Source organism: Pangasianodon hypophthalmus, chromosome 9, assembly GCF_027358585.1.
Source record: "Pangasianodon hypophthalmus isolate fPanHyp1 chromosome 9, fPanHyp1.pri, whole genome shotgun sequence".
In the NCBI taxonomy this organism is placed as follows: domain Eukaryota; kingdom Metazoa; phylum Chordata; class Actinopteri; order Siluriformes; family Pangasiidae; genus Pangasianodon; species Pangasianodon hypophthalmus.
The window spans coordinates 27,232,999-27,256,426 of NC_069718.1; the positions used below are offsets into that span (position 1 = coordinate 27,232,999).

The 23,428-nt window shown below is 39.5% G+C and overlaps 1 protein-coding gene across 1 annotated transcript in view; it reads right to left on the reverse strand.

The window, feature by feature from the left end:
• plxnc1 (plexin C1) overlaps window positions 1-23,428 on the reverse strand; it is a 38,580-nt gene that overhangs the window by 9,594 nt on the left and 5,558 nt on the right. The window contains exons 7-26 of the mRNA XM_026919232.3: window positions 23,237-23,342; window positions 22,422-22,515; window positions 19,576-19,614; window positions 13,759-13,889; window positions 13,499-13,675; window positions 12,757-12,859; window positions 11,326-11,505; window positions 9,833-9,994; window positions 9,629-9,734; window positions 9,419-9,520; window positions 8,938-9,041; window positions 8,778-8,819; window positions 7,966-8,090; window positions 6,964-7,162; window positions 6,709-6,861; window positions 5,875-6,043; window positions 2,408-2,508; window positions 2,143-2,218; window positions 1,050-1,084; window positions 550-645 (exon numbers count right to left, since the gene is read on the reverse strand). Coding sequence (XP_026775033.1) covers window positions 550-645; window positions 1,050-1,084; window positions 2,143-2,218; window positions 2,408-2,508; window positions 5,875-6,043; window positions 6,709-6,861; window positions 6,964-7,162; window positions 7,966-8,090; window positions 8,778-8,819; window positions 8,938-9,041; window positions 9,419-9,520; window positions 9,629-9,734; window positions 9,833-9,994; window positions 11,326-11,505; window positions 12,757-12,859; window positions 13,499-13,675; window positions 13,759-13,889; window positions 19,576-19,614; window positions 22,422-22,515; window positions 23,237-23,342 — 2,300 coding nt within the window. The remainder of the gene's footprint in view (window positions 1-549; window positions 646-1,049; window positions 1,085-2,142; window positions 2,219-2,407; window positions 2,509-5,874; window positions 6,044-6,708; window positions 6,862-6,963; window positions 7,163-7,965; window positions 8,091-8,777; window positions 8,820-8,937; window positions 9,042-9,418; window positions 9,521-9,628; window positions 9,735-9,832; window positions 9,995-11,325; window positions 11,506-12,756; window positions 12,860-13,498; window positions 13,676-13,758; window positions 13,890-19,575; window positions 19,615-22,421; window positions 22,516-23,236; window positions 23,343-23,428) is intronic.

Genomic DNA, 23,428 nt, shown 5'->3' on the forward strand with positions numbered 1-23,428 from the left:
GTGAGCAGTTTATCCCTGTGCATTAATTTGGGGGCAAAAAGGCACAGCCACAGGTGTGCTCCCAGTGAACTCCTAATTATAATAATTGGCCAAACAGAAGCTTTTAAAAGTCATTAGGTCCATTTGCAGAATCTTCCTAACTGTTTAAAGAGACAATCAACTTGGTGTTTGTAAACTTTTGACCCAATGGATTTCTGATATAGTGAATTAAAGCTGAAATGAATCAGTCTCTGATCAACTGTTTTAAAATTACCTCTGATATGAATAAAGTAGAAACTGTAAATGACTTGCCAGAAGAAATGTATGGTAAATAAATAAATGTGTGGAGTTAGACAGAATAGTTAGATATAATATCTTTAGTCTAGGTTTGTGTAAACCTAGGTGTAACCTTTGTGTAAAGCCTGTTTTGTGCCTATAATCAATGGATTTAGGAGCCAGAATTCACTGCTGTTGTTTAATAACAGTCAGTTATGGCTCCTAAATCCAGTTTACAACAAAAAAGTAGTAGTTAATGTCCTAATTCATCTAACTCCCATTCTCTAATCATACCTTAGTGGATAGTAGTTTGGTGAGATAAATCTCTTTGAGCTTCAGTTTCTTCCTCTCTGGGTGTTCGCTCTGGTCTGTGTAGATGTCTGGGTCAATCTGCAGATAACCGAATCACAAACAGGGATTTATTTTATATTCATTAGTTTTTCACACATTTTTAGAGCTAAACCATCTAATGCCACTTTCACTAAACCACCTAGGCTCCCTAACAAAGAAGGGAAGGTCATTCTGAAGCCAGGTGTTAATGTACATGGTCAGTGAATAAGAAAGGTTTACTCCTTGTCTTAATGTTACACTGTTTGTTGTTATTTTGTTTGGATAATTTGTTCAGGGTACAAATGACTTGCAGTGAAGTTCTTTTTTATTTCAGCTGCAGAACATTGTCTCAGCCATTCAGCCGTTATCATACAGGAACCCTGTGTGATGATAAACACGCACACACACACACACACCCACACACACCTACATTATAGGCACAGTTGTTTTGTATTATGACTCACCAAGTGGAAGTACTTTGTAGTGAAGTTCTGATCATCTGTAACAACAAAATATACATACAGTAAAGTATTTGTAGTCAATGAATATGTTTTTGTTTTTAGTGAGATAGATTTGTGTAGTTCCATGGCTTAGTTGTATTGGTTCAGATTACTGTTCCCCCCAGGACCATTGCCTCACATGACACACAAGCAAACAAAGGATAAATCCATAAGAATACACACAAGCCAATTCTCATGACATGAAAAAAAAAAAAAAAAAGTTAAAATTAGGGTAAGGGGCCATTGTGTAGCTTAATTTAAGTACAATTACTATATGTAGCTTAAACTACAACAAAATCAGTTTCACTCAAAAATCCATTATATGAATTAGCTTAGTCTAGTCCTGACCAGACAGGTAAGCAGTAACACATCCTGCATAGATCAAATTAGCTTCCAAAGGTTCTCAGACTAATAACTTTTAAAGACAGTGTGTCTGGAAAATTGTCATCAGTTATTTCATAGTATGATACCATGTATCACATGTCTAATGAGTCAGCAGAGGAGAAACTCCCCATAGTCAACATGGGAGCAAAAGTAGGAAGAAGCTTGTTCTCTTTAGAAAAAAGGAACAGGTGATTCAAGAGGCATCATGTTTCACACTAACCAAAAAATGTTTGAACAAAAATTGTTTCATATAATCTATAAAGCATAGTGAATTTTAATATCATTGTGTTCATATCAGTGTGTTCCAAACGATTTTGGAAAAAAATTACGACTTTAGAAGTAGAATCAATTAGAAGTTAGCATAATACACTGTAACACATAGTTAAGTGCATCAGAACATGATTAGAATAAAACATGCTAAATAAATACATAAATGGTCAAGTTGAATTATTATAAATGTGAGTAAAGAGATTCTTTCATCTAATATGTCAGTATGAAAAAAAGCCTATAAGCCTGTTTGCCCACACAACTCCACACAAGAACATGAGCTGAGACAATGCTCAAAAAGGAAGTAAATGGTGTCCTAATAGCAAAGCTATACGATAAGAGTTCATTCTCATTGTGAAATTTTTCTACTATACCAAATCTGGCCTGTGTGGAATCTTACACTCACCTTTCAAACTAGTCTGTGGACTAAGAGGGGCATGAACCTTTTTGGTGATTACTTTAATGGAAGCTCCATCTGGGATCTGTGGAATGAAACAAGATGATGCACAAATCACATCAGGCTCATGTTTAAATCACTACTGGGGTTTTGTAAATATGTTCCAAGGTATTTAATCTAATATGATTAATGTGATAATCGAAAATAATGTCTTGTTTTCCTACAGGTCTGTGTATATTAGGGACTTATCCTAAGCTTTGTACTTGATACTTACTTCATAATGCTTCAGTGTGTTCAGCATAGTCACCTCCCCCTGCACCTCTGAGCTTTCATCTATTTCCTCCAGTGGCACATAACTTCCTTCCTTTATATATTCTTCCAGTGGATAAGAAAAAACAGAGAACTATCAGGTATGGTAAGTACCGAAACCTAAACTGACTATTAGATTTTCTCTAATACTGATAAAAAACATACGTTACTGTGTGGGCAGACACCCACCACCCCCCACTCCCCCCGCATCCCCTAATCCTTCTTAGACATTTCTATAATACAGGTTCAGTTATGTAGAGAAAGACTGATCTGTATTGTCACTGCTGGATGTGTACTGTGCTGCACAGTTTTTTAAAATTCATCTATCTGCTTCAAATACAGATAGCACCACTACAACTACTTCACTATTACTAATACAAGGAAGGAGATGTGAAAGTCGAATAGGTTGTGAAACTAAATGTACAAAACAGTGGAAAACAGCATAAGATTCTACCACCAAAGCCTTTCTGCTAAATTTCACAATTTCTTTTCAAGCAGTTTTTTGAAATTTAAAATACAGCTTCAAAAAGACATCCTCCAAGGTGGACAAGTCATGCCTACCAGGAAGATTGAAGGCCTGGATTTAGCAGTATGCCATCCTGCCCAGGGTTCTGTGGCCACTGCTAGATTATGAGGTCCTCACGATAACAATCTAGTCCCCGGAGAGGGAAAATTAGCAGGTGTTTTTTTTTTTTTCCCCGTAGTCTCAGCAGGGTGGCACTGTATGGCAGAAGCAACATCCTGCAACTTCCAGTGAGCAGCCTTACTGAGGAGATTATAGTGTTACAATCAAGAGAGATGCTCCAGTATCCAAGGACCCCAAAGTGTTATCAGCTGGCACTTGAGGTCAGAACAGGCAGTTAGTGGAGATCAGTCAAGGCACTGGAGGTTGCAGAGTCCAGGCTGAGGCACAAAGCTCTAGTGGGGAATGTAGCTATGGGCTAGGCTGGGCTAGGCCAGTTCACTAGGATTCCAATAGGGAAAGCCCATGGCAAGGAGAAACACCATCTGATCCAAGGTGATATTGTGGATTTGATTGATGATGGGGCTTAGACAGGAGGGAGCATGGATGAGGTGGGAATCTGCAGTACAGCACATCCTGCAGGCAGACTACTACCATGTTCGGTTCCTAATACAGGCTATTTAAGATGGCTTGCCAAGTCCTGCTAAACTCCACATCTGGGAAAAGAGTGAAACACCAGCTTGCCCTCTTTGCTCTAGAAAGGGATCACTAGAGCACATACTAAGCAGCTTCCCAAAGGCCCTTGGCGAAGACCGCTATTGCTGCCAGCACAAGCAGGTGCTCACAGCCGTTGCTGAGATAGTAGCCTCATCCATCAACACTGGCAGTAAACAACACTGGTCAGCTGGCCAACATCGCTTATGTCAAGGCTGGAGAGAAGCCTTCCTCACAGCCGGAGAGAAGCCTTCCTCACAGCCAAGACCGACAACAGGTCTCCTTGCATCAGCTGCTGATTGGCAGCTGAGAGTAGATTTGGGTAAACAGCTGAAGTTTCTAGACCATATGACCTCCACAACACTCCATCCTAACATGGTCACTTTTCAGATACCACCGGACAGGTAATCATGGTAGAACTGTCAGTGTCCTGGGAAGGGGCATATGAAAGGAAGCGTGCCAGGAGTTGGTGGAGAAATGCAAGAACCAGGGCTGGAACACTCACTGTGAGCCAACAGAGGTCGGCTGCCAGGGCTTTGCAGACCATTCACTGACCCAGCTAGGCATAGTGGGGTTAGAAAAAAGGAGGGCCATCTATTACTGATGCCACAGAGAGAGACACAAGGTGGCTCTGGATGCAGGCTGGGGATTGAACACCCCAGGCTGGGTCACCTGGGCAAGGCTGTCTAATGTTGAAAGACCTGAAACACCCACAGACCCTAGCAACATTACTGCGTCCCAGCAAGTATCCACAGGATGTATTTGTGAAGACTGATATTTTTCCAGAACTTTGTCCCAGATTGTTTTGATATCTACTGGTCTTAATGATGCTGTGTGTTTAGGTATGCTCTCTAACACACTCTGGGCTCTTCCAGGAACAACTGTATTTATACTGAGATCATGTGTCACTTTAATTACACACATGTCGATTTCATTCAACTAATTATGTGAATACTGATGGCAACTGGCTACACCAGAACAAACAAACTGCTTTTATTTGAGAGTGGGGCAAGCACATGCTTCCTTTGAAACACATGAAGCAAATCTCCTCATCTTTTTCAAATTGCTGCTCACGCTGCATCACAGGGCAGTGTAACGCACTCATAAGAAAGCACTAGCTAGCCTCTTCTGCATGCATGAGGTCACAGACACCCACGATTGGCTAGCATCACTCTGACTGACAGGAGAGAGAGAGTATGCCCCTCCCACCCAAAGAACACAGCCACAGATGGCTGTGGCATCACTGGGATTTGAAAGCAATCTCCAGACGATAGGGCGAACCCACTTCTGTTGGGCCACAGAGGAGCCAAAAAGTCGGGTTTTGACCGATAATATGGTCAATAATATATTTTGACATTTGACTCTACTTTAAGAAAATGTGTTTTACCAAAATGATGTGGAAATGTTTTTATTTTGGTTATTTTCTAATCTTGACATCTGTCTGCAGAGATCACACTGGTAAGGATTCACTTTAATACACAGCAGTAAAAACTTGCTTTTCTCACAGTTTGAGCAGGTTTTTGGAGAGTTACACACAGTAGCAAAACAGAATCAATTCAATTTGTGATCAAACACTGGCTGTCAAAATGTCTATGATTCTCCTGCTCTGTCACATCATCATCAAACAGATAAGAGAGTTTACACACTCTGTACAGTCAGATGACTGCAGACAGTGTTTGAAAATACTTAAATGACCTAATAAAAGACATCAGTAACAATAAATATAGCCAACTGCACAAAACTGACTGAATAATCAGTGAGTGAATAAATGCAGAGACAGAGACTGATATGGATGATGCTGATAATCAAAGTTATAATCAGCATTTCCTATTTTATCCCACATATAATTCTTTAAAATCTGGCAGTTATGTTGTTATTCCATTAGATTTGGTTATAAATGTAGAAGTAGGCAAGAGTCTTTAAGTAGAATTGGAATGGAATCATTAGATGATTTTCTCCGTTTTCACTTTTGGAGGTATCCACAATTTAAAATACTACAACTTTACTTCTTGTTGGGATATGTGCAAAAGATAAACATATTTCAGTTCAGGCAAACTTGTAGTTTTCAGAATTATGTAAAGCAGAAAATGTGAAGGGTTTTCACAGACTGCCACACATTTAATCCCAATTCAGTTTGATGTTGTAACACTACAAAATGTGGAAAAGTTCAAGGGGGTGAATACTTATGCATGGCACTCTATATGTGTTGTTTCTGTCACAGACTGCAGAGCAGGATTACAGGTATATATACTGACCAATGCCAATGTCTCTGAGTTGTTGAGTATATCGGAAGCCAAACTTGTGCTGGAAGGTCTGGAGGATTTTGTCCTTCACCTGATCTATTGTATCACATGTCAGAACGTTGACTTCCAGTGGTTCACTCACTTCTCCCTCTGTCCCCACAGCAAACAGCACCTTCAGCTTCTGTAACAGGCAGGAGAACGTGGTGGAGAATTAATGGTTATAATAACTATATTTGTGTGTTAGTCTAATGGAATCTGCGTCCCATTGCATAGTATGGGATTCATACAGATATTTAAAGTGTACACATATTTGGGATGCAATTAAGGACTGAAGGTAGAATCTTTTACCCACAGCACAGGACTTTTTAGATCTATGAGATTTTGTTCCTCTCATGTGCCATTTAAAAGCAGCCTAGGGTCTCAAAAGCTTTGGCAAATAAGTAATTGATAGACCTATATGAATGACAATACACAGGATGTAAAATTTGTAAAATGTATACAATTTAGATCTTAATCAGGGATTGTAAATTAACTGACCAAAAAAATGAGTGTCCTCTCTATAATTTCACCTCAAAAGAGATAATTTTACCTCTTAATTTTACAATGAGAACATCCAACAGGGACACAGCAAAGTGATCCTTAAACTTGGAGACACGGTAAAAGGATAGAAAATACTGACACCAGAAAACTGTGATCAGAATGACAGTGGTAACATTTGCAACAATTTGCAATTAAAAAAGTTCACCAAAGAATCACAGTCGGAACAAACTGAGAGCCAAAAAGGAAAGATCCATAACAAATGTGAGAACTGCAGCGTAAATAGCAGGAAGTAAGAAAGGAGCAAACCAGCAGGCTGAAGCTGAAGCCCTGAGCCTGCCACAGGAGCCAGTCTTCATTCAGTGTGTACACAGCTTTCTCAGTCACTGCATCTACTGGCCCTTTAGAAATCTGCTCTTTTAGAGCTGATACCATCAGAAAGAGTGGCTGACCAACCGACTCCTGTGAAAATATCACACAAGAGCACACATATCAGTTTGCAGTATTACCTGTCAATCAAATAGATAGGCATGTGACTCCATGTGACTGAAAGTATGGACTGACCCTAAGAAAGCCATAGAGGCAGATGGACATCCAATTGGTGAGAAGTTTTTCTACAATAGACTCTGTACGACGCAGCAGGAGTTTGGGCTGAGCATTGCTGGGCTGATCCATTAGACTCTGGAGTAACTTCTCCATCAGCTGCGTGAGGTATGGCAGGTCACTATGCAGCGCTACAGTCAACAGGGATGCCACTGTACACCTGAGAGCCAGTGTGAGAAGACAAACAGACCAATAAGATCACAAAGAGTGGCAGTGGCAGAGCAGAATTTATAAGAATCGCCCTCTGTCTCTCTCTCTCTGTTCAGCTACACATGCTACGCCAGTGGCCCCATATGGAGAGCCTAAAGCTACATGAGATTACAGTTATAGAAGGGAATTATTTATAATGGCACTATCCGGTGTCACCCAGATGAGGATGGGTTCCCTTTTGAGTCTGGTTCCTCTCAAGGTTTCTTCCTCGTATCGTCTCAGGGAGTCTTTCCTCACCACTGTCACCTCTGACTCACTCATTAGGGATGAATATATAAATTTAAAATTTATATCCATAATTTATATATTTCTGTAAAGCTGCTTTGCGACAATATCCAAATATCTTTGTGACAATATCCAAAGCACTATACAAATAAAATTGAATTGAATTGAATTAAATTGAATAAAAAAAACTTCATCAGCAAGTTTAAAATGTTGGATTTTTGATATATATTATATGCTCTGACCAGAGAGACACACAAGAAATCATAAACTGTTTTGATGTCAATTCATAATTTGTTTGTTTTAAACAACATTTAATTTTATTTATTATTTATAACATATTGCTCATGAAGCAAAAGACATTGTTAAAGCAAGCTCTTTGTGACAACCAAAGAACCAAAAGAACTGATCAAGCTCAAAGGTCACTGCAAGAGAAGGGAAAAAAATAACTTCTACTTTTTTTTGGCCAAGAAGCCACTACAGTAGTTTCCTCTTTGCATGGATATCTGTGGCCTGAGCTGGCAGACTCACTTGTCCTTTACGCCGAAGCTCTTCTGCTCCTCCAGAGCACGGACAAAGCATGTGATGAATGTCTGATCTCGAATCAGTGCAGAGAAAGCTTGGCATCTCTCATCCATCTCTGCCTTCACTGCATCCTGATCAGAACATCAGAACCAACACTCAGATTATGAAAGCTATCATATTCAATACTTTATATACATGAAGCTAGGGAAGTCCAAAACTGCTACATAGCTCTACTCCATGAGTTGCCTAATCCTGTAAAAACAGATCTACTTTATCATATGCATGCTTGAGCAGATTATTATTAAGCCTCTCGTCTGGTTTGAACAGTGGTGGAAAACATTTTGAGTAAAAGCATGATAAAAGGCATCACAATCACGAAGTTACACAAATTAAACCTGTTCACACTGATCAATCTAATCATAACAAGACACACAGTAATTTTAGTTTTAGATAATGGGAGTGTTCTTGGAGTAGTAATGCTGTTTTCTTTCATTTCTGAGTTCTCTGAATTAAATTAAACCATAACATATGTGATGACTCCTACTGCAACTTGTCGGTGGGTGTTATGTGCCTCTTTAATATTTACAAAACTGTACTACATAAATAGTCAGAGTATGCGGAAGTTTTCACAGCTGCTAAGGAAATGGCACTGTCAACACATGCCTTCACATCAGAGGAAATTACCTCTGAGACATTTATACTGTAAACTACATCCATAAATTTTGTTTAAGCTGCAAATAAACTAAATGAGCAAATCCCTAAATCATGTTTCCATGTTTGTATGAGCTGAACAGGCGTTACAGTAAAGGTTTTCTCACCTGGCCAATTTCTTTGATCATCTGGTTTGCTAAAGGCCCTCCCTAAAAATAGATTAAAATAATGCAATTAAATCCCACACCCACAAAACACACTACCTCTCAAGCACAAAGATAACTTCAAGTGACACATTAGATAATCAGACAGTTAGAATGCACAAACCTCAGGAAAGAATATTTTCAAAGCAAAATGTTTATAATCTAGGTAAGGAATGGCGCCAACATTTTCAACAAGATCTGAACTTTCTGTCTGCAAATCCACAAATCCTGTATAAAACAGAAAACAATCACTTTAAAATTAGAAGTTCATTTAAAAACAATTTAAGGGTCTCTATTCAACTAAAAATTAAAAGCTTACTGGTCTCTTAGCACCTCAAGAAATCTTCCAGTGCCTTCCTCTATAGTTCTATTAAGCTGTTAAAAAATCTAGAACCCTTCAAGGTCCCTCTGAAGAACCCTTTAATGGTTCTTCCTGGAACCATACAACAAAATATTTCTGTACAAGAAAGGAACTAGAAATGTTTATAGAAGCTACAAACCCATAATTATGCCAAGAACCTTTTGAAGAACCCTTTTTCCTATGAGTGTATGTCATATACTGTATATAGAGCTGCAGTATACAAACTGTTCTAAGTGGGATTTACCTTGTCTGATCACATTTCTGATGTCATTTTCCAGCATTTCCAGATGCTCATTCATTTGTGCATTCATCTGCTGCTGGCTCTTACGGTGGATAAATACTCCAGCTAGACAAGGAGACAGATACAGAAATACTAAGCATCAAGCTGACCCAGTAACCATGGACAAATAATCTAAGAATCAAACATAGAAATCACAAGCTGGTCAATACTCACCAACAGCACCAAGAAGAATCAAAACGATTAATGCGACAAGAGTATACAGATACTTCATTCCATCATGTGCCATCTGTACAATTTTGGTAACACTGCCAAGCCCAATCTAAAACACAACAAAACAAACAGAACATATGCACCACTATTCAGCAGTGTTTTTTAAAAAGCAGGATTGCATAATAACAGTTGATAATAAAGTCATACCCTGAGTGAGTCCACTTTGATTTCACCTTCCTTTTCTCCTGAAATCTTACAGATCACAACACTGGACTTAACTTTCTCTATTTTACACTCAAACTGCTTTTCTTCCTGTAAGCCCCACACCTTTAGATCCTCTTCACTCAAATTCAATTTGTCTTCCTTTTTCTAAAGAAAGAAAGTAGAAGTCATAAGAGAGAGGGAGCAATACACTCTTTATTACATTGACACACATGACACTCGTAGTATTCCACCTTAAAGATCAAAACACAAAACAAATGCTCTAGTACATGCCTAGCCAACACCACTGCAGGTTAGCAAGCAGGCATGTGCCGATATTAACCTTTCATATCATAAAAGTTAGATATCGTTAGTGAGAGTCGAATATGTTTTGCAATATTACCACAATGCAGTGTCCTTAGCTTCTCAGCTTAGATAAATGAGTATGATCATTTAAAATGAATCCACAAAGACAATATGCTGCTATCCAACTGATTTTTTTTGGCACATGCCTGTTTACACTAAAGTCTGTAATGTCTTCAGGATATTCAGTTCATCTCTGTACCTATTTATCAAAACCTTTGTAATTAAAATGAGTCACATTGGAGTAGGGAAACAAACTGTGCTTTCAGTGAATGCAATTTAACACTCATGGACTAGCAGTGAAAGCAAGAAGGATTCATTTCCCTTGGTTTCACCTGCTGGTTTGTGAATTATTCTGAACAATGGGCCTCATTTATCACTCTTTTAGTAAAGTTGTGTGTAAATGTTGCATAAGCCAAAACAAACATTTTCTGCTGGATTTTAATAATAATAATTATAACATAAAATATTAATAATAATAAGCGAGCTAAATCCACCATCAGGTGAGGTGTTTGTTTACGGCTTACAGAGCGGCCTGTCCTCCGTTTATACACCACCGTTTCTTTAGTCATAATTGAATGATTAGTTTTATTTGTCTTAATGTATGGGTTTGTGTTTCCTCACTTTCTTTATTTTTCCATATTCTTTAATTATTGCCAGTAAAATAAAATGACTGGTTTTCACTAAATGTTCTCGATGGTACTCTTAGTCCCTGACCGAGTGAACTAGCATGAGGATGAGTTTTTGATAGAGACTCCAAAGTACCAGTTGCTCTGGATTCGGGCTTAGTGCTGAACGCTGTAAACGTAATAAAAATAGGCAATTTAAACTCAGCAATAGACTCCAGATATAAAAGTGCAGTAATTCACGCAGATTATATTTATATTATATACGAGGATTACATTAATTAGTCTTCTTATGTGTAAATTTACACACATTCAGGACCACGGGTAGGATACAAATGTTTTTACAAATTTATGGTATTTCCATGAATACCTAATTTCTTGTGTAAATGCTCATACGAACAATTTACGAATAAACCCGTTTGTATCCAGCTTGATAAATGAGGGCCAATGTTTGCAGCACAGTTAGAACAACATGTGTGCTTGAAATCACATTCTGAAATCCTGTCCTACCTGTATGTTGACAAGCACGTCATTGACCACGTTAGAGGTAGTGAAGCTGGTGAATTCTGGGTCTGGATGGTAAGAGAGATTACCTACACAGTCCACTGATGAGTTCCCCACCCTAAGAGAGACACTGAATGGCCCGGCATCTCTCAATTCTCTCTGATTATGAGTGTGAAACCAAAAGGTCTAGGAGAATGTAAAAGACAATCAGTAGAAACTACAATGTATGTTTGTATGAGCAGCTGGCTAAAAAATTAAATTTTGCAATTTTCTATGGTTTGAATATTGGCCTGGTCGTCTGTAGTAGAACAGCATGTGCATTGGTCTGATTGCTGCTAAGGGTGTGCAACCACATAGGTACAGTAATCAGGTACCTTCTTCCTTAATTAATAATATTTTTGGCAAGAACTTTTTTTGTTGTTGTTTTGGATACTTAACTGTTGCTTTTATTTGGACTGTAATTTTGGATGTGTGTATGGGGACAAGGGAAGGTATTTTCTATTGTGGGTGCTGTAATTTAATGCAGCACACATAGGCATTTGCTATGACATCACACCTGAAGAATAGTTTAAGAATTTTAACATAAATTGTGTGTCGAGTTCAATAATTATACCACAATCCAACAGAAGGTGTTGGACTAATTTTCTATTAATAAACAACAGTCTAATAAACAACAGATTTATATTAATGGACTCATAATACATTGTTCCTATAACAGCTTATTCACAGGAAGGCAGACACTCCAAATAATCTAAGCCTAATGATAAACAGATTTACAACAGATTTAAAACAGATTTAACAAAGAATCATCAAGTTTTCTTTTGGAGACGTGTATTTTACATTTATTATTACATATTGGAGGGACTGTCAATGTCAGTGCCTTGTAAAAGTCAGCAAGTTTCCCAATAGGAGATAGTTCCTGTTACACTTACATTATAGCAGCTATATACATTCCCTCACTGTGTTTTTTTTTCTCTCTTGAATTTAAAGAGACAGAAAATGCAGCTTCTCATTTTACTGAGAACCCAGAAAGTGCAATCTCCACTGTCCTGGAGACACGAGTCTTGCAGACCTTCCATAACAATAAATATAACTGTTAATGCTTAAAAAGCATGTGTCGTTCATTAAAAATTGGATTTGTTGTCATATGTCTGTGGTATAAGGCTCAAAACCAAAAAAATACTCTATTTTACATTTTTCTTAGCCTATTTATTTATTTATTTATTTATCCATATACAAGTATTACGTTTTATTTTAGCAGGTGCAGTTAAAGGAATCCTGAAAGTCGGCCCCCCTCAGCACTCCTACTTCCCACCTCCTTGTGTGTGTTTCATGTTTTTCCTAAATTAAAGATACTTGTGCATGCTTCAGTGCAGTTTGTTATATGGTGTTAGATGTAAGTACATTGATTTCCAGTACTCGCTGTGTATTTCATACCTTGTTGTCTGAGTTAAGTATGATCTCTTTGGAAGATGTAAGAATAGTGACTGCATCCACAAACTCTAAATGGCTCCCCAACACTAGAATCTTCCTCTCACCACTGAATGACAGATAAACAATAATTTATTCAATCACAGGACTTAAGTACAGCAGAGAAGGAAGTTGCAGAGTATCAGGCTAAATACCAAGCTACTGTAATACAGCATACAATTGTAAAGCAGTTCTATTTGTAAAGCAGATATATATATGTATATTTTAGCATAAGCCACTGAAGTGAAAGGGAATTGAAACCAGTCAGAACTAGCAGTAGTGCTTTCAGGAAGTGACTAACCCTTTCTTCATCTCCAAGTAGGCCACAGAATCAGAGCACCAAAAGATCCTGCCCAGCTCTGTGACCTGTTTTTTTTTTTTTTTGCCTATGATGTACAAATTAAAGCATAGTTTCTCCTCAGATCAGTTTTGGTATGCTACAACCAAGTAAAGCTAGCTGACTTAGGAAGTCCATTTCTCTTTAACTTTCTGCTTTACTGGTTTTCATATGTACACAAGACTGAATAAGGTATTTTCTGTGTATTATGAGAATCCAGTGAAAAATACAGTCTGGTTTTGAAAATCGATCAAAATACACTTTAGAACAAAATTGTGAGATAATGTTTTTTAAATGAATGACACATTTGAATAATGTCATTAATTTTTTTTTTCTTAAGAGTGTTAATTATTGTCTTTATCTGTGTTCTACCTGGACCAGGTGACTCCAGGCCGCAATTCAGTACAGGTGGGTAGCGAACTATATGTAACAGTGGCATGACTATGACAACGTCCATCTGCTGTCACCACACACACCCTCACGGTTTCTTTGTTTCCACTGGGAATATGGAACTTCAGTGTGTCATTAGAGCGCTCCAACACTGGTGTCCTGGGAACAATAGATACACAGAACAAATCATATCTGTCTACAAACACATGAACACAAGCACACAGACATTCAGTAAAACTCACTCCTTTAAACTGCAGTCCATAAAACCTTGGAAGCGAATTTTCACAACCAGTTCCAGATTTTTCCCCTTTATCACTGCATTGTTTTTTCCATGAAAGGAGACTTCATTAGGCCATAGAGACAGGATCTCTGGCTAATGGGGATAAAGACATAATGATACTGTGATACTGACACCAAAATTAATGACTTAATTTTACAAAACATTGTGAATTAGATACAGTTGATAGAGATTACCATGATGTGTAGTTACTGTGTACATAGAGTTGAGGCCAAAAGTTTACACACTTAGGCTAAAAACATTCAAACTCAATTTTTCACTTCTCTGCACATTTCCTGTTACCGTACATTTCCTATATTAAGTCAGTTAGGGCACCTACTTATTTCCATAATAATTTCAAAATAATAGATAAGATACAGATTTATTTCTGCTTTTATTTACCATATCAGCGTTTCAATGCGTCAGAAGTTTACATACACTTTGTTAGTATTTGGTGTTGTTGCCTTTTCATCACTTGAACTTGAATTAAACTCGTGTTGTAGTCTTCCACAAGCTTCTCACAATATCTGATTTTTTGCCCCTTCCTCCCGACAGAACTGGTGTAACTCAGTCAGGTTTGTGCGTCTCCTCGCTCAGACTCGCTTTTTCACTTCAGTCCACAAATTTTCTCTGGGATTCAGGTCAGGGCTTTGTGATGGCCATCCAACAAATCATATCTGTCTACAAACAGACAAGAGCAAGAGCTGAGCAGCACAAAGCCGAGTTTGCATGAGTTTATGTGTAGTGAAATAAAATTGCTGAAAAGTGAAGGTTGTGAAGAAAATTAAAGAGCCCGTTTGAGTTGTCCCAAGCCTGCCTCCCGTTTCCTCATTTCTGGCCCTGTGAAGGTGTCACACTGGTGCCGAAACCCAGGAGTTGAGCAAGATCCGTCATCATGGAGTCCTTCCCATCAAGACTCTCATTGACATCCACCAGACGCAACATCAGGCCCTCCTTGAGCTGCTCAGAGGACCGGCAGGTGCCACGGAACCTGGTCCAGCTGGCGGGTACTCCAGCAGCAGTCCCGAAGGGCACCGCCACCACCATGCCCCATGTCACACTCTCCAAGATGGGACCACAGAACAGCACCATCAGTGCTTCCGCTCACTGGTGCTCAGTGAGCTCAGCCACCTATTTGCATTCGCCCGACAGCTCCAAGACGCCTGTTGCAGGTGGCTGCTGGCAGAGGAGCATAGCGCCAAAGACATAGCTGACCTAGTGGTGCTGGAGCAGTTTGTTGCTGGGCTACCAGAGAGGACGGGAGAATGGGTCCAGTGCCACCATCCAGCATCACTAGAAGAGGCGATCTAACTGGCAGAGAACCACTTGGCAGCGTATCTGGAAGCAGATGAGCCCCCTCCCCCTTTTCAATCCCTCTCTCTCACTCTCGCTCTTCCCCTTTTTCCCCAAACTTCCCCCGAACCCGGACTTTCCCTCCTCCTCCCTCTCCCCCGTGTCTGTCTCTTTTCCCCTTCAGGTTGGTGACTCTGGGGCCACAGGTGTGGGAGTAAGGCCTGAGCCAGTGTGCTGGTGCTGCGGGGAACTCGGGCATTTCCAGGACCAATGCCACGTGATGGAGGTGGGGACATTGGTCTGGGTCCCCGATGCACTGCAGGCTGCAGTTATTCCAGGTGGCTCATCATAATCCAATGGCATGGCATTTAGGTCAGGACAAAACAATAAGCCATCTCATGGCCCACGTCTATTGCCCAGGCATTCCCAGAGATGTTTGCCAGTGGTGTGCGTCAAGTCACAAATGTCAGCTGGTGAATCCGCCAGCCACCCCAAAAGCACCATTCAGCCCCCTTCCATTAATCAAGGTCCCCTTTGAAAGAATTGGCGTGGATCTCATCAGGCCATTGGAAAGACTGCACGAGGGCATCGCATTGTGTTGGTCCTGGTGGATTACCCAATGCGATACCCAGAAGCCATGCCTCTTCGCAACATCTCAGCACACAGTGTTGTGGAGGCACTCTTCAAAATTATCTCATGGGTTGGGATCCCAAAAGAGATACTGACCAATGAAGGCACCAAGTTTAAGTCACTCACCCTTCACAAACCATATGAGCTCTTAGGAATTAAATCGATTCGTACCATCTTTTACCATCCTCAGAAGGATGGCCTGGTCAAGTGGCTTAATCAAACCCTTAAAACTGTGATTCAGAAGTTCGTACACAAGGTCACTCGGAATTGGGATAAGTGGCTTGAACCCCTATTATTCACAGTATGAGAGGTCCCACAAGCCTCCACGGGGTTCTCCCCATTTGGATTACTATATGGGCGCAAGCATTGCAGCGTCTTAGACGTCGTCAGGGAAAATTGGGAGGAAGGACCTTCAGATAGCAAAAGTGAAATTCAGTGAAATTCTTGAGCTGAGAGCAAAACTCCACACATTAGGGCAATCAACACGAGAATTTGCTACAGGCGCAAGAACGTCAATCCCAGCTGTATAATTGGGGCGCTCGGCTATGGGAGTCTTCACAGGGAGATAAAGTGCTTGTATTATTACCCACATTGACCTCCAAATTACTCACCAAGTGGCAAAGGCCCTTCATGGTCAGACAGCAAGTCGGGGATGTTGACTATGAGGTGAAGCAAACAGAGAGAGGCGGGGCAGATACACCATCTCAATCACCTTAAACCATGGAGAAAGAGGTGGTCCCCGTGGCTTTGGCGCTGGTCCTTCTGGAAATGGAGGAGCTAGATGCAGAGGTGAATCTAAAAACAGTGGCTCAATTCACCCCTTTCCACCCATTCCCTTATGGAGACCACCTCTCACCACCCCAAATCATGGAGGTTGCCAAGTTGCAGACGGAAATTTCCAATGTGTTTTCGCCTCTACTCGGTTGCATTAATCTCACAGAACACCACATTGAGATGCCCTTAGGTGTGGTGGTACGCAGCTGCTCATATCGTTTGCCCGTACAAAAAAAAAAAACAGTGGTGCTGGAGGAGCTCATGGCCTCATGCAACATGGGTGTCCCACAGGAGTCCCACAGTGAATGGTCCAGTCCGGTGCTCCTGGTACCCAAGGCAGATGGTTGGTCTGGTTATGTGTGGACTTTTGAAAAGTCAAGCTATCTCTAAATTTGACAAGTATCCAATGCCTCGCATTGACAAACTGCTCGATCGGTTAGGTGTGGCTTGCTTTGATTCGACACTGGATTTGACAAAGGGATATTGGCAGACCCCCTTGACTCCCATATCTCGTGAGAAAATGGCCTTTTCCACTCCGTTTGCGTTACACCAATTCGTGACCCTTCCTTTTTGGTTGTTCAGAGCCCCAGCAACATTCCAGTGACTCTTGGACAGAATCTTCCGTCCACACATTGCCTATGCTGCTGTCTATCTGGATGTCATTATTATTTACAGTAATGATTGGCAGCAACACATGCAGCATCTGATCGCTGTCCTGAGATTGTTGAGCTGGGTGGGACTCTGGGCTTCTTGGGAAGTACAGTATCTGAGCTTCTACTTGGGCCATGGGCAGGTGCGTCTCCAAATAAGACAGCAGCAATTGCAGCCTGCCCGAGACCCTAGACCAAAAAGGAGGTGAGACAGTTCCTGGAGCTGGCTGGCTATTATCATAGGTTGGTGCCTAATTATTCGGATGTCACCAGCCCGCTGACTGATCTCACTAAATAGGAAGCGCCAGATTTGGTTCAGTGGACAGAGTGGTGTTAACAGGCTTTTATTCTGATAAAAGCTGCACTCTGTGGCAGACCACTCTTACATTCTCCTAACTTCTCTCTCCTTTTTGTTTTGCACACGGACCTTCACCCTCTGTTTGGACCACTCCTCACTCCAGTGGTTCCACCACATGGAGGATGCTAATGCACGGATCACTTACTTCAGCCATTTAAGTTTGAGGTGGTCCACAGGCCGGGGGCAGTGACTGTGGCACATTTCCTCTCTCGGCATGGGTGGGGGGGTCGGCGGCAGGCCGGATGGCTCCCCGGCTTGAGTTGGGCGGTGGGGGTATGTGGAGGCAGGGGTGTGGTCGAGCGCTGGTTTGGAAACTGATGGTAGAGCTGGGAAAAGTAAGTGGTAAGGATCTACATCTGTGCGGGATTTTGCTAACGAGTATTCTGTGTTTCAGTAAGCAGGGGCAAGGATAAAGAGGGGATAGACGAGAACCATGAGAGAGAGAGCTGAGCAGCATAGAGCGGATTGTGTGTGCGTGTGCGTGAACTCTTTATTATGATAATTGACTAATCAGAAGCTTCAAAAAGTCACTACACGAATTTCTGGAATCTTCCAGACTGTTTAAAGAGACAGTCAACATGGTGCATGTAAACTTTTGACCGATTGGAGTTCTGTGTTTGTGTGTGTGTGTGTAGTGTGTGCAGAAATAAAATCACTGAAAAGCGAAGGTAGTACAGAAAAATAAAGAGCCTGTTTGAGTTGTGCCAAGCCTGCCTCCTGTCTCCTCATTTCCGGCCCAACTCATGAAAATATCATAGTGTACTTCAGATTAACAGCCTTACCCTTTTTCCTCCATACATAGCACTGATCATTATGGCCTAACAGTTAAATTTTTGTTTCATTGAGAACACTCGTCCAAAACCCTGGTGATCTTCTGCCACTCTGGCTCCACTCTGGCTTTTTTTTATACCAGTCTTTTGAGTAAGAGCTTCTTCCTTGCCTGACAGCCTTTAATGCCATGGTGATGTAGGACTCTCTTAATGGTAGATGGTCGTACTTTGGTACCTGATGCCTCCAACTCCTTCATCAGTTCCTTTGTTGTTGCCTTGGGGTTCATTTGAACCTTTTGGACCAAAGTTCACCCATTTCTGGGAGTTAATTTGTACCTCTTTCCTTAATGATGCAATGCCTGTGCGGTCCCAAGATTTGTATATTTGCATACAGTTGTTTGTACAGATGCTCATGGTACTTTCAGTTGTTTGGAATTTGTTAGTAAGGAGGAGCCGTACTTGTGGAGGTCCACAATATTTTTCTGAAGTCTTGTTTGAGTTGCTTGGATTCTCCCGTGGTATCAAGAGCAAAAAGGCACTGACTTTAAAGTCTTTTTACATGATAATTGACTAATCAGAAGCTTCAAAAAGTCACTACACGAATTTCTGGAATCTTCCAGACTGTTTAAAGAGACAGTCAACATGGTGCATGTAAACTTTTGACCCATTGGAGTTCTGATATAGTGAAATAAAACTGAAATAAACATGTCTCTAATCGATTGTTTTAAAATAATATAATAACTCCGATGTGAATAAAGTAGATACTCTAAGTGAGTTGCCAAACGAAATGTATGGTAACATTAAATGAGTGGAGTTCCAGCAGTGTGAAAATGAGATTGAACATTTTTAGCCATGGTTTATGTGAACTTTTGGCCTCAACTACAGTATATACTGTATGTAGTAATTATTATAATAATAATAATAATAATAATAATAATAATAATAATAATGATGATGATGATGACGATGATGATGAAATAAGTAGCAGCAGCAGCATGATTAATGTATGAATGGGAAATATTTCCACATGAGACTCCAAAAAGTCATGTTGGTCCATATCAAATAAGAATTAAATATTCATAACTTATCAAATACTAAAATCATAAATCAAGATATTAAGTTCCTTTCTAAAAGCAAAAATGTTTAGTGAAAGCAGACTGGCTATTCATTTAGAAATAAGAAAAAAATCTTTAAAAGGCCTGATGAACACAAACCCAATTCCTCTTTCACACCTCTTAACTTTTCCCCTCACCAACAGAAATCTTATTTCCGTTCATGCTGTGTGATCAGTTCCATATATCACTCACCATGTAGTTTCTCTCAGAGGAAGACTCCTTGCATATGTCCTGCATAGGGGATGGAGATGCATTTAATGTTTAATGCTTTTCAGTATTGTAGTTATTATACTTATCAAATTCAACCTCCAAATGTCAAATTACTTCATTAAAACAGAACATTGCACTGAAATATTACTAATGATTAATTTTAAAAAACATTACTTCAGTTGGAAACAGCTCAAATTCTTAGAATTCTTAGATAAAATCAAGTAAATAAAGGGTATAATTTTCAAACTATTCTATTGGCTATTCAGCCATATTCAGAGTTGGCAACTTAAGCCTAAAAGTTAAATCAATATATTAAAAATGGAAAAATGAAAAAAAGACTAATAGGATGATGCGGTATATAAACAAGAAAATGGAATTTATTTACAGCATTGAAATAAATATCTAACATGAGTGTATTAACTATATTTTAAGTATATTAAGTATATTAACCTCCAGTGTTGCCAATATATTGCTGCACGTAGAGTCTTAGTTGTAAATAACACATAAATCACTGCAAATCTGATTTAATTTAACAATATGGACAGTTGGCCCCTCACACCTCCAGGGTCCCCAGTTTGATTCTGATCTTGGGTTACTGTGTGAGTTTCCCATGTTCTCCCTGGGTTCCTCCGGGTTCTCCTGTTTCCTCCCACCTCCCAAAAAATGCAGGTAGGTGAACAGGCTACATTAAATTCCTCCTAGGTGTGATTGAGAGTGTGAATGTGTGCGTGCCTGGTGCCCTGTGATAGACTGGCTTCCCATTCAGGGTGTGTCCCTGCCTCGCTCCCAGTGTTCCTGGGCAAAGGCGAATTAATGCACAGGCCAGCACAGGCTGCAGCCGAGGGGCCCAGGAGTGATTCGCCAATTTTTTTTAAACTATTATTTTTCTATAGAACAAAACATCTTGATTGGCCCATAAAAATGTTATTAACTTGTGAGTTGCTGATTGGTTATGTATGATGAGTTCAGTTGTCCAGTTTCTTCTGGCTGATTTCAAGTCACTACCATGTATCAGAAACTCCAATCTCCAGCAGAAATTTGCGTGTGATTTGGAGTGGGAGTTTGTGAATGAACTTGGATACTTCAGCGAATTTATTATAAGAACAAGAGCACTAATACAAAAATCAGGTTGAGGAAACTGCAGTAAATATTAACACCAACAGTTAACTGTGTGCATAAGTAACTTAATGAAATTGAAGTCATGAAATCATAACGTGAGTGGGATATAGGCAATTTTATCTCATGTTTAATTCACTATTTTTAATTGTAGAATTAATAAAATAATGCCATGTTTTTTTGTTGTATTTACTCTCCTGATAAACAAAACATGTTGATGGTTTGAAGTATAAGTTGACCACTTTCAGCTCACTTTAAGTAAGTGTTCAGTTCTTGAAATAATCAATGTCTTAGATTAACATCCGTCTCCTTCAATCTCCTCTGGGTTAAAAAAAAAAAAAAAAAATATATATATATATATATATATATATATATATATATATATATATATATATATATATATATATATATATATATATATTTGTAGATTTTAAAGGGACAATGATTAATTAATAGTGTCATATTTATGCATTTAATATTGGCCTTGAATGGCATTGCATAGTTTCTTGAGGGTATTTACAGCCAAAACATAAATTTCAGCCTGACCTATTCTGGTTACAAAGATCGTCAAATCGACAGACAGTGACACTGGATTTACTCGAGCCGATATCATGCAAGAAAAACGGGCTGAAGTCCAAGGTCTGAATCATGCGTAACTGTCCAAGTAGTGAGTAAGTTTATAGTTACACTTCTGAATACTGATGTGTGCAATTCTGGTATTAACTCCTCACTATGTGTGCATGACTCACCTCTGAATGAGTAAACAGAAAGTAAATAAGAAATAGCCATATGAGATGCTCATACATCAGTGTGGATTCTTTCGGGTATTAGTATTTTTGTCTCTGTTTAATTTGAGCCAAATATTTTTAGCTCATTTATGAGGACCACAAACGTTCAAACCTCAAAAATGTTTAACCAGCAGAACACACAGAATTATAACCTGAAAGCACTAAATATAAGTAACTCTATTTAAGGAAACATGAAAAACAGGAACTGAGAAAAGGCAGCTAAATTTCTCAGTACATACAAAGAAAAACAGCAAACACAACATAGACACAAACACAGATAGGGATGACATTACAGAACACAGGTATAATTAATAACGATCAGGGAGTGTTAGGGTAAAGCTGAAGCAAACGAAGACCAGGGTGAGTGTTGGGACCATGATGGAAGACAAACTAAAATATGAATAAAAATAACTGCATTAAAAATAAGAAGAAGAAGAAGAAGAATGAAGACTAACTTAAATAGCACAAAAATGTTAAATGGTGTTAGGTTTCTGTTAGTTAGTCACAGCAATAATAGTTACAGTGGTTTTGACTGTAAAGTGAGAAAATCTTGAGCAGCCTGAAACAGTGCAGATATCATTGGTCTTGATACAGAGGCACATATATTACACGTGAAACTAAAATAGAAAAACCCAGAAACACAGAATCACTGAATACACATGAAGACTTCACAATGCAACACTAACAGGACAGGAACTATACAGAATAAACTAGACTGATGAAACCAATGATTGCAGAAGGGGAGGTGTGGGAACTTTTCAAACAATTCTCTAATAAAAAAAAATACATTATAAATATGTGTGTAAAATAAATAAGTTAGCAAAAGCTCGACTGAAGTAACCAAAAGTAATGTAGAAATTAGTGAAACGTGTGTCATGTCTCACTTGTACGCTGAATGTAGCTGCGTACATTACATAGACTCACCTGTGTGTGTACGTACAGTGCAGATACAGAATTCCAGGTACACTTCCTGCTACTGCTGTCCCAATAACACCCAGCTGAGACACAGGCTACACACCTAAATATTAAAATACACATTACATTAAATCAGACATCTGATTCTTGGTTTGATCCAGGATATTATATAGGCCAATAGTGTGATCTAACTATCTAAATTTAATTTACAAACCAGTCAGTACAACACAACAGAACAACAGATAATACTGGCCAATCATCAGAAAACAGCTGCTTTTAGGTGATATTCAGTGTCTTGTCAGTAAGAGGCACTGATTGTTGTAAGTTTCATACAGTCTGGTAGTACAAGCTATCAAATGAATAGCGAGACAGATCCAGAATAACAGCCAGAATAACAGCTGTCAATGTTTTGATATACTGAGCTCACAGATGGCCACGACTGGCTAGTGTCGCTGTGATTGACGGGGGAGAGAGAGAATTGGACTCCCAGCAATGGATGGCTGTGGCATCGTCAGGATTCAAACTTACTTGCTTACTTTGCTATTTTGTGCACTTGAAAGATGCAGTCCTCCATTAACCTTGTTAGTAAATCACATTTCTGCAAATCACAAAGTCTGCACATTTTATGCAGGTATTATCAAATCTGAACATGTTTTTACACACAGACCTTTAGTAATTAAGGGCCTTAGCTGTATTTAGATGCATATTCAGATCCTGGAAAGCATTGTCTGAGATGGCTTAAAAACCTGCCACATATTGCCTGACAAATCTTGTTCTATTTACAGATTGTTGGTTACAGAGTTTTTAATAAGGGATCCTCTTACTGAGCATCTGACGGCGTATTCTCTGTGATGTTTGGGCAGCTCCTCAGTGTCAGGCTCTCTGTGAAGGTCTGACTACTGATAGTGACTGTCACTGTAACTTTGAGTCCTGGAGAAGTGGAGCAGAGTTACATATTGTGAGGCAAAATCAATTAATTCCATACACATGATCATAAAAATAAATGCTTTCTTTCC